The sequence below is a fragment of the Phaseolus vulgaris genome, chromosome 2 (assembly GCF_000499845.2).
Source record: "Phaseolus vulgaris cultivar G19833 chromosome 2, P. vulgaris v2.0, whole genome shotgun sequence".
NCBI classification, from domain to species: domain Eukaryota; kingdom Viridiplantae; phylum Streptophyta; class Magnoliopsida; order Fabales; family Fabaceae; genus Phaseolus; species Phaseolus vulgaris.
This window is the reverse complement of record NC_023758.2, coordinates 37,568,208-37,583,201: the sequence shown is the minus strand read 5'-3', so window position 1 is coordinate 37,583,201 and position 14,994 is coordinate 37,568,208. Positions and strand designations below refer to the sequence as shown.

General features: G+C 31.7%; 2 protein-coding genes and 1 long non-coding RNA gene across 3 annotated transcripts; 2 read left to right on the top strand and 1 right to left on the bottom strand.

Moving 5' to 3' along the window:
- Positions 1-4,192: 4,192 nt before the first annotated feature.
- On the top strand, positions 4,193-6,079 carry LOC137811851 (alternative oxidase 3, mitochondrial). The gene is made up of 5 exons (XM_068613705.1): positions 4,193-4,410; positions 4,505-4,850; positions 5,041-5,169; positions 5,307-5,795; positions 5,881-6,079. The coding sequence occupies exons 2-5, from the start codon at positions 4,530-4,532 to the stop codon at positions 5,938-5,940; spliced, it is 999 nt and encodes a 332-aa protein (XP_068469806.1). The 5' UTR covers positions 4,193-4,410; positions 4,505-4,529; the 3' UTR covers positions 5,941-6,079.
- A 1,278-nt stretch (positions 6,080-7,357) lies between these two features.
- On the top strand, positions 7,358-10,717 carry LOC137811849 (ubiquinol oxidase 2, mitochondrial). Its single transcript, XM_068613703.1, has 4 exons — positions 7,358-8,053; positions 8,588-8,716; positions 9,136-9,624; positions 10,368-10,717. Exons 1-4 carry the CDS (start codon positions 7,742-7,744, stop codon positions 10,425-10,427), a joined length of 990 nt encoding a protein of 329 aa, XP_068469804.1. The 5' UTR covers positions 7,358-7,741; the 3' UTR covers positions 10,428-10,717.
- Positions 10,718-12,509: 1,792 nt separating this feature from the next.
- LOC137811850 (uncharacterized) lies at positions 12,510-14,290 on the bottom strand. Its single transcript, XR_011081176.1, has 2 exons — positions 14,210-14,290; positions 12,510-12,913 (listed from the first exon to the last, which is right to left on the bottom strand). It is a non-coding gene; the product is annotated as an uncharacterized lncRNA (long non-coding RNA).
- Between the last annotated feature and the right edge of the window lie 704 nt (positions 14,291-14,994).

Sequence of the window (14,994 nt, the reverse complement as noted above, 5' to 3'; positions counted from 1 at the left end):
ATGTATGATAACGTATAACGAGTTTTTATTTTGTATACATAACTTTTTTTTTTAAATTATCTTTAAATATAACTTTTTTTTAATATAAACTGTGCAACTGTTTCATTCAAATTTTAGTTTTTAACATTATCAAACAAACATTATAAAATATATTTTAACATTTTATAATATTTTAATTACAATATTTAATAATATGTTATTTTTTAAATTTAAAAATTGAAAACACGCTGTCTTTTAGATAAAACATAAGAAAATTGGAATTATTTTATTTGATTATATATTCTCCAAAATATTTTAACTTTTTTGATGAAAAAATGATTTTTTTTGTTATACTAGTTTTAAAAAATATTAGAAGATTAAAGAAATGTAATGCAGCAAGACAATATTTTTTTTTTAATTTGAAGTTAGCTAAGTAATAATGAATTATGTGGATTTTAATTTATTGTGTTGAAAATTGAAATACTGTGATTTGTTCTGAAAATGTTTTTGAAAGCCCTTCATTCTTAGACACGTGCGAGAGCGGGTAGGTGATTAAACTTTGATGAAATGCACGCACGTGTGTCTCTGCGCCCTTTCTTTTAAATAAAAAATAGTAAAAATAATTAAAAGATGCCCAATTTGCACCCTACCGTCCTAATCTCCATACCGCACCCATTCCGCTGTCTCCCCAGTTTTCTACTCCCTCCCTTCCGTCCATCATAAGGGCATCCACAATGGATTCTATTTTACAAATAATTTTATTTTTTTTAATAAAAAAATTTCATATTAGGTATTACTATGATATTTAACATCTCAACTATACTAACAATTTAAACTAACAACAATCATTTTTCATTACATGAATCAAATAATTTATTTTTATTCTTCTTGATTTTGTTGATATGAAAATTACTAATAAGGTGTTGCTTCCTTTTTCAAAGAAGCTAACTTTCTTAAAGATAATGAGTGTTATTTATCTCATTACTCTCTCAACAATTTTATATTCTGAATTTTTCTTCTAAATCATTTAAAATTTGAATTGTGTATTGAAACACTTTTATATCCTTAATTTCAATATCTCTAAATTAATTTTTATGATTTTAATATATTTATAATTTAATCATCATATTAGATACTCTTACTTGTATCATGTGATGGCTTGAAACAAAATTAAAAAGTGTTAGGTCAGCCCGCCAATATACCCTATGACAGATGGGTTACCAATTTCAACCTGTATAACCTTAACGAACCAATGGTGAGTCGGGTCAAAACAGGTCAAACTGATCCATTTTGTCACTCGTAATTATCGTCACTCTTGCAATAGCTTGGATAACATATGTGAGGTTCCTCTCACGTGGAATTAGACCATTTATGTCATACATTCCTTCAAGCCAAGAGTTTGTCTCTTTATGGAATTTAACAATATATGTCACTCAAATTTGAGCTTATCTACACAAAGAACCATGATAATTTAATAAGAAGTAAACTTAATGGGAATACAATTCCATTAAGTTTCTCCTATTGATACTTCATTATAGTAGGGATACGATTCATTTTTTTTTCAAAAACAAATTAGAGATTAGTGTGAGATCATATTCAAATTGAAGATGTAAAATTAGTATTAATTTTTTTACCATCTCATGTAGTATAATCATAGAGATATATAGTCTAATAATCCAAGAGTACTACTTATTATATTCAGTTTGATGGACACTCTTTATGGACACAAATTATGATTAAGACATCTAGATTGTGTTAGGTGAACTTCCTAAGTTGTCAATGTTCAAATGTACTTTAATAACATGGATTTATATGGTTAGTCAATTGCAAGATAACATTAACAGAGATAAAAAAAAAAGTTTACAAGCTTGGATATTGCAAAAAATTCCCTTCTATTTCATTTACTAAGGCAAATTAAATAGATTTCTTAATTACCATACTAATGTATGATATGAGGGAATAAATAATCAACTATTCAAAATAAGAAATTGTCCTTAATTGTATAATTCAGAGTAGACGGTTGGTTGTTGTTACGTAAGTTTATGATAGTCAAAAGTTTATATTCGACACTTTAATTTTTTTTGCAAGATATGATAAGGTGTATAGTAGGTTGAGACTAAGTCATAGAAAGTGATATTGACAAGCAATGGACAAGAATATTATTCTTATTGTGGTTATACTCAATGGTAGAGTCACATCCCAAGTGTTTATGCAACCAATTTTGTTGATCATGAGTTTGAAGGGTACGATTAGTTAACCTCCTCAAAATTTTATTCATTTGTTATAATGACAAACTAACAAGACAAGATGGAATCTTACCAATAGACTTAGTTATAACATATAATTCTTGAGTATAAGTAATCTTATTATGCATATGAGATTTCATCTTTTTATAAAAATAAGCAATCGAGTGGTATTCTTATTCTAAATAACATTGACTCTCATACCTAATGTATCAGTATCTAATAAGATTGAAGATTGACTGAAGTTATGAAGGGTAAAAAGTGCATCTTGCATGATAGTTGTATGTAAACTCTCAAATATTGCAATGGTATGATGTTGCTAGTGAAAATTGTTTTTCTTTAGCACATTTGTTAAAGGGGTTGCTATGGAATCAAAATCCTTAATAATTTTTTTTAATGGTCTTTCGGGTCCAAGAATCAATTGTTTCAAGTTATAAGAGGTATAATGACAAAAATGTTTAGACTTTTGTCTTTATATAAAACTACACATATATCCAAAATAATATGTCGTAAGTAGTCCATTCATAATTGAGAATAACTTTTCCAAATTAGTAAATATAGATTCTTATAACATTAGTACAAATTTTCATAAAATACTCATAAAGATATCATGAGATTATGAAAAGTAGAAGGGGCATGACATTATTATCCTTTCATGATGTTGTCATACGAAAAAGAATCTTATGTTACTCCTCTTCTTTTATCAATATCAAGTTACTCCCCTTCTTTGATCGATATCAAGATAATTTGATTTGAGATGCAACTAGTAAACATTCACCTTTTTTCTTGAAAGATGTGCAAGACAAAATTATATACATTATGTTATTATATCCCAATATTGATGATAAAAAAACACATTAATATGGTGATTGCTACATTTAAGTTAACTCATCAATAATGTGATACAAAATCTTTTAATGTGATAAGCTAAACTTTAATCTTAAAAGTGGATTTTTTTACCACAGAGGGGCTCTTTTTTTCTTTTTTTCTTTTTTTTTTACCAAAATGGGGTCGTTTTTAAAAAAAATACAAATTTGGACAAGTCATGCCAAGTTGGCACGACTTTACCACGTCAACCTGAAGTCATGTCAAGTTGGCACAACTTTGTCCACATCATATTTTTTTTAAAAATAATTTCTTGTTTTTAAATATATATATATATATATATATTATAATTATTTAATTATAATTAAAATTATAAGTTATGTAATATTTGAAATTAATTTGATAAATAATTTTTTTATGAAGGAATAAATACATAAGTAAAGAGAATGGGGAAATTAATAATCAAACTTGAAATTGAATTTTATTATCAAGCTTATCTTTGCGAACAATTACTTCTATTGTGACCTTCGATTCTACCATATGAACATTTTTTTGGTTTATTTGAAATTGAATAATCCATTTCATTACAAATATGTTGTGTGCTAGGTATTCTTGATTGATGTCAGCGCATCATGGGATTAGGTAAGAAATTTGGTCATGTATAAGTAGAACAATAATTTTGATTTTAAACTAGATTAAATTGGACCTCATAATTATTGTACCGTCTCCACAACATTTTTCTTTAAATTTATTTTATTATTATTTTAATGTAATATGTTATCATAAAAGGGGTAAAAAAAAGTTAGAGTCAAGAGAATACTTTTCCTCTAAAATATACAAAGTTTTTGAAGTGGGAAAGTTGGTCATCTCTGACTTGGCTTCTCCTTTCTTTGATTTCTTCTCACAGAACATGTTTCTTAGACCAGGTGCAATTGGTCCTAAAGGAAGTCACCCTTCAACAAAATAATAGTCAACAATGGAGAAACGTCCAATATGCTTGGTTTGTTTTTTTTTTAAAAAAACTAACAGTAAACATTCAATAATAATGAACATAAACGATTCATATAAAAAAAATCATAATACAAAACTTTAAGTTAATAAATTTACGAGTTTTAACTTTCTGGTTTTCTATGAGATTTAATCTCACCTTTGTAATGTAGCTGTAAGAATTACTTAAATGGCACTTCATGAACCCCACCTTTCCAACATAATGGCAGGTAACAGTTGCTGTCAAAAAAATGTAATTAATCAAACGGTTCATAACCATCTTAAACTAAAATATCAAAACTTTATCACTATGTTGTCGTGGTTGTGACCTTCCCCAACCCTTCTCTTTCTTTTCCCGGTCTCCTCAATCATCAAGGTGGCCAACACAAAATTGAATACCAAAATGAAATATTTAATATTCAGTGTGTATATAAACCTTCAGATCTCAGCCACTTTCTTTTCATTCACAGATCAAGGTTCAAATAAAAGCATTACATGCTGTCAAGATCCACCATGAAGCATACTTTAGTAAAGTCAGCGGCACAAGCTCTGATTGGCGGTGGTCGTAGCTACTACCGCCACCTCCCAACAGCGAAGATCTTGGAGCCGACACACCAGCATGGCGGCGGCGCGTTTGGAAGCTTCTATTTGCGGAGGATGTCCACTCTTCCAGACACCAAGGATCACAACTCAGAGGAGAATAAAAACGAGGTCAAAGAGAACAACACCAACGCCGTCACGTCGAGTTACTGGGGGATATCAAGGCCCAAGGTTCATAGGGAGGACGGAACTGAGTGGCCATGGAACTGTTTCATGGTAAGAATGTCTGAACTCTTTGTAAGCTGAAAAGTTGACCTTTGTTTTACGGGGTGAAATATATTAATAAGGGAGTTTAATTCTACCTATATATTCTTATAAAATCAAATTGAACATGTTTTTATGTATTTTTTTATGATGTCTGAAGTTTGAGCTCTGATAATTTTTGCTTCTGTGATGTCTCTCGCAGCCATGGGACACTTACCACTCAGATGTGTCAATAGACGTGACCAAGCATCACACACCGAAGTCGTTAACGGACAAGGTTGCTTTTAAGTCTGTCAAGTTTCTAAGGGTTCTCTCTGATTTATACTTCAAGGTATGTGTTACTGCTATGCACTTATTATAGAATTGAATCTAAGTTGTGTCATATAGAAGAATCTGGTTCGACATGAACCAACTTGGTACAAAATATGGAAGAAATTGAGTTGATGATTTGATTTGAAATATTTATAGGAACGGTATGGGTGCCATGCCATGATGCTGGAAACAATTGCAGCTGTTCCAGGAATGGTGGGAGGGATGTTGCTGCACCTGAAGTCTCTGAGGAAGTTTCAGCACAGTGGGGGTTGGATCAAGGCATTGCTTGAGGAAGCAGAGAACGAGAGGATGCACCTGATGACCATGGTGGAGCTGGTGAATCCCAAATGGCACGAGAGGCTGCTGATTTTCGCTGCACAGGGCGTTTTCTTCAACGGTTTCTTCGTGTTTTACCTCCTCTCACCAAAAGCAGCACACAGGTTTGTTGGGTATTTAGAGGAAGAGGCTGTGATTTCATACACACAGCATTTGGAAGCAATTGAGAGTGGCAAAGTTGAAAACGTCCCTGCCCCTGCCATTGCTATTGACTACTGGAGGCTCCCCAAGGATGCAACTCTCAAGGACGTTGTCACTGTTATTCGTGCAGATGAGGCTCACCACAGGGATGTCAACCACTTTGCTTCTGTGAGTGCCATTTTTGTCACCTCTTCATTGGGTTTGTTTGTTTCCCTTTGTTCTTCTTCTGAATGTTGTGTTCTTCTTCCTGCAGGATATTCATCACCAAGGAAAGGAATTAAGAGACGCTCCAGCTCCTGTTGGTTATCATTGAGTCATTGTTGTAAATTTTTAACAAAACCATTTCTAGCCTTTCTCATCTAAAACTTTCTATTTGTGCCTCAAGCTTCAATAAAATGTATTTTCAATCACTTTAAAACAGAAGTTTTATGGAGATCAGTAGTTCTATGATACAGTGGAGATCTTTATAATTTAAGATCACAGAAGAGAACAGGAAAAAAACCGAAAATATACGTGCCTCCGTATAGTTAAATAGGTGTAGTATTAGGGAAAATATACTATAAAGTGATGCAGATTTGTTTTCATAAGAAGAGATCTTTAGACTCTCAAATATGATCTCTCAAATAGAATCTAATTTCATTAATATTTAAGGGTGAGTTTATAATAGGGTTGTCACACAAAAAAGAATAGGATGTTTTTTATTCAATATATTAAGAAAGCTATGACATTAATCCATAAAAGGATTGAGCCTCATAATACTTTGAAAGAAATCAATTTCTGTATACAAAACGATAAAAAGGCCGCATATATTAAGTTATTGAAGAAGGACTCAAGAAAAGTTGATTAAATTACTTCATGAATATAACGACTTGTTTGCTTGGGTCTATGAAGAAATAATTTATTTAATAGAAATTTTGTTAAGCATCAATTGCACATTGCAGAGGGTAAAAAGCCACTGAAGTTTAAAATAACAGGTTATCTCAAAGAGTTGAATAGAACTGTAAAAGGTTAAAAAGAATTTTGCATAATGTTAATGAATATACCAGATTTTTAAAAACATGGTTTTTACAAGAATTCCTTAAAAGTAATAAAAGTTTTTACAAGTATGATAACCAAAGTAAAAATATACTTGATTTTTATACCAATTCACTAAATTATTCTTTAAAAGAATATATAAAATAATATTAAGTTAACATAATTTAATGATATAATATATAAATTTTAATACCATTTATAAAAAAATATGAATTAAAAATGTATACTTAAAATTATATTTTAAGATAAAAAATATTAAAATAATTATTGTGTCACTACATAAAGCATTATCCGTTAATTTAAGAAAATAAATTTAATAATATTATTCATGAAATAATATTTTTTGGACAAACTTAAACAATAAAAATAATATTTTTTATGAAGTAAAATTAGTTTATATATAAATTAAAAATAATAATTAAAAAATTATGAAAGAATTTACACCAAGAAAATTATTTTTAAACTGATTTAATTTATAAAAAACTTATTTTTATCCTTATAATATTTGTAAAAACACGTTTACAAATAAATCCCTATGAATGCGATGCTTAACAACAAACCAAAAAGTTGTTTGCTGTCCAGGTAGTGTTTAAATGGTTTATAAAAAAGAGTTAAATAAAATAAATAAATTGATTTTTTTTAAAATATAAGCATATTTGCTAATATTTAGCGTATTTTGTGATTATTTTTTAACCATACATAGTGAATGGTCAAAGTCAGACATGAGTGGAGTTATTATTGGTCGAATCGGAGCACAACGTGTTCTGCGTTACTGACTCTTACCGCCTTACTGACTCCGAGTAGATGATCATTTTAGTGACGGTTAATGCCCATTAAACATCCTCCACTTCTTTCCCATCATCATCACAGCCGTCGATTACGTCACCGTCTTTAATCAACGGTCGAGAGCGTTTCCAACATGCCTCACGAGAGACGCATGGAACCGTAACTAACTTCTCTTGGTGATTCTTTTCCCTGCAAATGCGAGCTACGTTTCTTCTTCATTAACCGCAATAATACACTTCATATAATGTCAATATAAACGAAGTATCTGGAAAACGCGATTCTTCTCTCGAGAGATGAAGTTCATTGCATTCAGTTATACGGTTCGGCGAGCTTTGCTCAATGGCCGCAACTGCAACCACCTCGGTTCGACGGCGGTGATGGCGTGTGCGGCTCCGGAAACGAGGCTTCTCTGTGCCGGCGCCGCCAACGGAGGGCTCTTCTACTGGAGGAGGTCGATGGCTTCACCGGCGGAAGCAAAGTTGCCTGAGAAGGACAAGGAAAAGGAGAAGGCCGAGAAGAGTGTGGTGGAGTCCAGTTATTGGGGGATTTCGAGGCCGAGGATTATGAGAGAGGACGGAACGGAGTGGCCTTGGAACTGCTTCATGGTGAGGATTCTGTTTCTGATCACGAATGCAAGTTTAATTGAATATCTTTGCGTTGATTAGTGTTTATGATAAATTGATTATCATTGAGAAGTTCTCTCAGCGGATTTTGTTGTTGATTTCTGACTTCTGGGAGTAGATTTTCGTTGATTGTTGTTTCATATTTATGAATTAATTGTTAGAATATTTTATTAAACTTATAGGTAAACCGTCTCTAAAGAGAATTCACTGTCATGAATTAAAATTAAAAAACCAGTGTAATTTATATATCAGGTTAGTCTTGCTGTTAAAAATTATACGACGTGGCATATTTTTGTTATTTTGGTTCTTTAAACTTAACTGTTTGCTATAGTTTTGTCTCAAAACTAATCATATTTAATCTGTCAACTTAATTAATGTGCCAGAGAAATTACATTTTCATGGACTCTTTTTAATTTTAAGCTTTTGAGAGATCTACGTAATCTACTTATTATTAAATGATGTGGCTATGATTTTCTCTGAATTCTTACTGGCTTGCGATTTCATTTGCCTATGTAGCCTTGGGAGACTTATCAATCAAACCTGTCGATAGATCTTACTAAACATCATGTGCCAAAGAATTTTCCGGACAAAGTTGCTTACAGGACCGTGAAACTCCTCAGAATTCCCACAGATTTATTTTTTCAGGTGTGTGAATTGCAATATTTCACTCAATCTTGAAATTTCCTATAGTTCGATACAAAACAAAAGGAAAAAGGAAGTATTTAAGGGTTGCTAAAACTATAAGTTCGTAAGTCATGTGGATCTGTTAAGTTTATTTAGAACTGCTTGGCTCCCACTTGAGTAGATGATAAAAATTGCATCATTTGTACATGAGAAAGGTGTTTAGTGTTACTTGTATACTTTTATTTTGGTTGTGAATTAGATGTTTATTGATAGCTTCATTTTTTACTTATTCATGGAAGTCATGAATGATTTATGTTATCTATATTTCTTAATTTATGTTTTTATAAGGACTACATGCTGCAGCTTCATAATATCTTTACAAGATATTCTTATTCTTCAAGGTGATAGTGTCGTTCATAATTTTCTATACATATTTTCAGAGACGGTATGGTTGCCGTGCAATGATGCTAGAAACGGTTGCAGCTGTTCCTGGCATGGTAGGAGGGATGTTGTTGCACCTTAGGTCACTGCGTAAGTTTCAGCAAAGTGGTGGTTGGATCAAAGCATTGATGGAGGAAGCAGAGAATGAGAGAATGCACCTAATGACTATGGTGGAACTTGTGAAGCCTAAATGGTACGAAAGGCTGCTGGTTCTTGCTGTACAGGGAGTTTTCTTCAATGCGTTTTTTGCACTTTACATACTCTCCCCCAAGGTGGCTCATAGAATAGTTGGGTATCTTGAGGAGGAGGCTATACATTCTTACACGGAGTATTTGAAGGATATTGAAAGAGGTGCAATCGAAAATGTTCCTGCTCCTGCCATTGCAATAGACTATTGGAGGCTTCCCAAGGATGCCAAGTTGAAAGATGTTATAACAGTCATTCGTGCTGACGAGGCTCATCATCGAGATGTGAATCATTTTGCTTCTGTGAGTGTTCTTTATTACTTGCATAACCATCCTTTTCCCTGTGTTAAAACAAGGATGCTTCTTCAACTTCGAGAACTTATCCACTAAAACTGTTTTCACGATATATTTGCTTTATACTTTTATTTTATATATTTCCTTTGACTAATTATAATGAAATTTTTTCATGATGCACAAATCATGAAAATTGTACATTTTGGTAAAGATGAGAATGCTATAAGATAAAATCCACTAAGAATAATAATCTGGCAGACAAACTAGATGGACATTCTTCCCCAAATTTTCTCAGTCCCTGCCTAGAATTTAAATACGAATTCAAGTTATCGAACTGACGAGTGTATAAGTAGCTTTTGCTGCAGAGGGAACATATATACATTTATTGTCGTACCTAGTTGAATAGGTTTAACACAGACCAACAGAAGGTATAAATTTCATTAATGAAAGTTCACTTATATTCTGCGGAGTTGTTTGTTATTTCCTTTGAGAGGATTGAGAGGGGGTAGAGACATACAAATTGTAACCAACTAGTTAGACAGCATATTATGTGTAGGTCTGATATGTTCCTTTGTCGATCTAGTTATGTAGAACTTAGGAGGAAGTGAGGTGAGCATAGCTTGTTTAAAAACAAACGTTGATTAAATTTACCGTATTTATTTATGATATCTAATGTGTCTCCATGTGGACATTGCTTAAGCATTGCTGATCCAGGTTGATTTTTATGTAATACCATAATGTTTTTCATGCAGGATATCCACTTTCAAGGTAAAGAACTGCGGGAAGCACCAGCTCCTCTTGGTTATCACTAAGTCTTTACTGACACGAAAATGAAATGGCCCGTGCTCTTAGAAACCTAGAAGTTGCTTATAGTACAGAACTCCTCTACAATTGCACTGTTCAATAAATATTTCAATGATTATATTGCAATATCATCTGAGAACATATCCACAATTGGAAAGTTAGAGGACAATAAGATAGAATGATGGGTTAATATGCATTTATTATCTTTGATGACAAGTATCGAAACTTCACACCAGTAAACATTATGACTGATAAAATGTAATTAGAAATTCAGAAATTAAATTTCAATTTGAAGATAGATTACATTGTAGGCATTTTCTTTATAGGCTCTTTTGTGTAGACTTGCCTATTATCTTTATACGGATTGAAATACTGAAGAGGGATGACTTGATTATGTCTGTGTGATATCTGGGCTTGTTTGTTGGCTTGTACTTATTGCACCACAGTGGCAGGGGCAACAGGGCTATTTTGTCGTTCGTTTGTCTTGGTCGGTCGCAATTGGGTTGGGATGGAGTCTTTTCTAGGTGCATGAAGTGCAGTTTCCCTCAAATCGTTGAAGCTGTGGTCATGGGGGCGTAGGAGAGAGATGATTTCAACTTTGGAGTTTGTTGGAAGAGGGATGTGGTCCGTCATCTGCTCCCTAATTTCCTGAGGTAGTTTTGAGGATGGAAGATTGTTAGCAAGCAACAGACATACTCTGGTTGAAGGCTGGTCTTGATGGGAATCGATTTTCCCCACGTGGTCATTAGGGGTCATCCAATAGTGAAGGAGGAGATTGTTTCACCATGGGTGGAACGGAATGAATTTACCCTTTCCGACAGATGGCACCAGAGGATTTGGGTGAAGATCTTGAAATTTAAGCTAGCTCCACTATGGGATGGTGGACTTCTGATGATATTTGGTGCGGGGAAGACTAACTAAGTTTTAACAAAATAACAAGAATTGGATAACTGACCTACAAACAGGTTAGTTTTATGGGCATTAGATAAAAAAAATATTGAAAACTTGTTACACTTTACTGATATAAAAAAAATGTATTTTTGTCATTTTATATAAAATTTTAAATTTTAAGTAAAAAAAGAGAATTATATACTGAATCAGGCTCTCAATGTATTTTTTTTCAAAAAAAACATTTTATAAAAGGTTTGAGTAGATTTTATAAAAACATTTTTAGAAAAACTATTCCCAATAAGATCATTAGATGGCATGAGGATTATCATCAAATGCTTGAAAAACGTTTGAAAATATTTTCTCAAAAGGCCAATCACATCGTACAAGAGCAAAAGATGAGAAGGTTAAAACACTTGTAAAGGAATTTTTTCATGCATCTTTATACTTTTAAAAATGTTGAAAATATTCATGATGGATTCTAAATATAAAAATTTCTATTATGGATTTACAATCTGATATATAAAATTTATATTTTAAAATATACAATTTTCTCTCCTTAGATTACGTTTTAAGAGAGGTATATTTAATTTTGCTTTAATACTAAAAATATAAAAAAAAGAGTCTTGGAAATAAATGAATAACATGATGTATTGAACAAGAACCATAAGATTGTCTTGTAAGATGAAATGTAGTCGGAAGAAAGAAAAAACTTAATTATTTTGTCTCTCGAAAAATTCTTTACTCAAAGCTAATCACGAGTCAGCTTCAGCTTATACCAATCAGCTTTAATCTGTTTAAAGCACTTATTTGTTTTCTCCATCATTGCTATACATTTTGTTATTATCTCATCCCTTTCTTGAAGTTGCTGTATCATCTCATTTTTTTCTGTCACCAATTTTGTTATTATCTCATCTTTTTCTTGAAGTTGTTGGATGGCCTCATCTTTTTCTTTGATCAATTTTGTTATTATCTCATTTGATTCCTTCATTGTTGCTATAGATTTCCTTGGGTAACTGAAACAACCCAGCATGCAAGCATTTGGCATTTATCAGCTTTGGTTTCCAACGTACCCATGTCATTCTCATGGCTTGAGAATCTCAATTTTCTTACTTTTAGTTTCACTATATTGTCTTTTTTTCAGAAGAATACTATCATGTATCATTATAATAAAAACAATAGTGTACCTATAGGACACTCACATATAGAAGAGTACTATCATATATCATTATAATCAAAACAATGGTATAAATATAGAGCACTCAAATCATAATCAGCAAAACATACTGAACACACCAAAGTCAGAGCAGATATAGAGGGGTCGAGAAGAAGAGTTTGAGAGTGAGAAAAAGTTCTCCGTTCGGTTTCGTCTGTGTCTTCGCGACAGTGAGAGGCAATGTTCGTGTAATAACTCTTTTAACATAATTGGGGTTCGTGTAATAACTCTTGACTCAATCAAGATGTCTTCAAAAGACAAGCGCGATAACAACCAAACAAAAAAAAAGAGAAAAATACCACCGCAACGCAACCAAAGCAACGAAGACCAATTGATATGCAGATTGCAGAGAGAGAAGACGTACTCTGTCTGCGTTAGGAAGGTAAAACCCTGAAATGGTGAGAGGGATGGGAAATAAAGAAGATCAATAAACCCTAGTTTGATTTTGGTTGCAGAAATAAGAGAAATAGAAAGGGCGCTTTCAGAGTTAGTAACAACAAAAATATATTTTCTATCTTTTGTAATGTTTTTCTCTCTCTCTTCTCAATTTCAAAACAGAAAAACCTCACCCATATTTAAAGCAAACACGAAGAAAGGAAGATAGAAAATCAAATAGCCGAAAACAGTAAACAATTCTTCAGTTCAAATGCAGATAAATATACTGTGATACCAAACTGGATTGGATTATGAACACAAGTTGAGTCCATCAATGCTGAAAATTCTATTATACTACTACCCTAACACATCCACTCCTAACACATCCACTCTAAAATGGTTAGCCTAGTCAATTCAGACCATCCCGAAAAAAGTGGAAGGACTATTAGTCAGAAAATTTATTTACGGATAAATTTATGCTGTATATGCATAAATGCTCAAAATTTTAAAAAACTAAATTAATGACATTTACATAATTAACAAAGGGTGGCCAAAAAACACTGATCATGACCATAAACAGAAATGCAGTTCGGTAGATGAGATGACAGAAGATAAGGTCCGAGTTGCCCACGAGAGTAACAATAGCTGTGAAACTGCCATAGAAGATAAGGTATTCAGGTATGGAGGGTGGGCGTACTACAAAATTCAGAAGAGGGTGCTGTGCTTCAAAACAGAGATGGCTCAATGTTGGAAAACTGAATAAGGGTGGTAAAAGAGAGTTTTTCGCTAAACTAAACCGTTCGAATGTTTTATTTGATAATAAGAGAAACATGGTAATCATTGCTAATAACAAACCCACAATTTTATAAAATTCATATCACCAAAACAAACACCATGTTTATCAGCATCACCTAGCATTCGAATATAGCTGTCAAGAGCAACTGCGATTTATCAATAGTCACCAGATCACACAATTACGATTTCAGTGTGATATGCTTATTCTTCAATTTAAATTTTGTTTGATAAATAATTGATTTTAAGAAATAGCGTTTTTTATCTCAAATTCTATCGGCAAAACAAGCCATTATATCTCTAAATTAAGCTGAATCAAAGACACAAAACATGTTCACAAGGAAAAAAAAAAAAAAAAAAATTCTGAACCCTAAAGAGACAGCCTCACTCAGTACAAAAACAATAAAATCCACATAAATAGGGTTCCATTTCATTTAATTTGGCGAATCGGATGGCAAAGGGAGAAAAACGATTGCGTGGATAGTTTCTGAAGAATACAGAGTAGAGTGAGTGAGTTACCGGAAACGGCGCAGTTGCAGGTTCGCCGTCAAACGGAGAATGAAGAGGCACAGACAATGAAAGAGGCTCCTTCAACATTTACTAAGTAAAATGGTTTTTATATGTTCCACTTTACGTCAATAAATATTAATATTTTAATTATTTTTAATTTTAAAAATTATACATCAATAAATATTAATATTTTAATTTTAAAAATTATTTTAACATTTTACATTTTATTTATATTTTTATTAAAAATATTTTTTTTTAAATAAAATTATTTTAAATATTAATATTTTATTACGGAGGTAAAATGGAATAAGGATCAAAATATATCTCTATTTAATAATTTAAAATAGATCAAAAAGTAATTTGGGGTTTTTCATTACATATTTTTTATATAAAAAAGCATTCTACCAAATATGTTATTAAATATGAATAAATAAAACTGGTTTTATTTTTAATTCAGTTTCATATATTTTTAATATAAAATTGTGTTGAAACAAGTTTAGGACTGGTCCATGTACTATTTTAGGGTTTAATTTCTTGCATTTGATAATTTTTTTTGGACTATCCTTTTATTTTAAAATGAAATTTTAAATATAATTTGATACTAAATAACATTTAAATATAAAAAAAAATTAAAATATATATATATATATATATTTTCTAACAAATTAATTAAAAAATAATAATAATATATATACTATATTTATGTAACAATTTATAATAATGAATGAGTGTTTTACATACTCACCCATAGAATAGTTGGGTATCTTGATACATTCTTTTACGGAGTATTTGAA

Coding starts and splice junctions, on each gene's coding strand:
- LOC137811851 (XM_068613705.1), top strand. CDS start 4,530: ATGCTGTCAAGATCCACCATGAAGCATACTTTAGTAAAGTCAGCGGCA. Junction 5,170..5,306: donor TCTCTGATTTATACTTCAAG/GTATGTGTTACT, acceptor AAATATTTATAG/GAACGGTATGGGTGCCATGC. Junction 5,796..5,880: donor ATGTCAACCACTTTGCTTCT/GTGAGTGCCATT, acceptor TTCTTCCTGCAG/GATATTCATCACCAAGGAAA.
- LOC137811849 (XM_068613703.1), top strand. CDS start 7,742: ATGAAGTTCATTGCATTCAGTTATACGGTTCGGCGAGCTTTGCTCAAT. Junction 8,054..8,587: donor GGCCTTGGAACTGCTTCATG/GTGAGGATTCTG, acceptor TTGCCTATGTAG/CCTTGGGAGACTTATCAATC. Junction 9,625..10,367: donor ATGTGAATCATTTTGCTTCT/GTGAGTGTTCTT, acceptor TTTTTCATGCAG/GATATCCACTTTCAAGGTAA.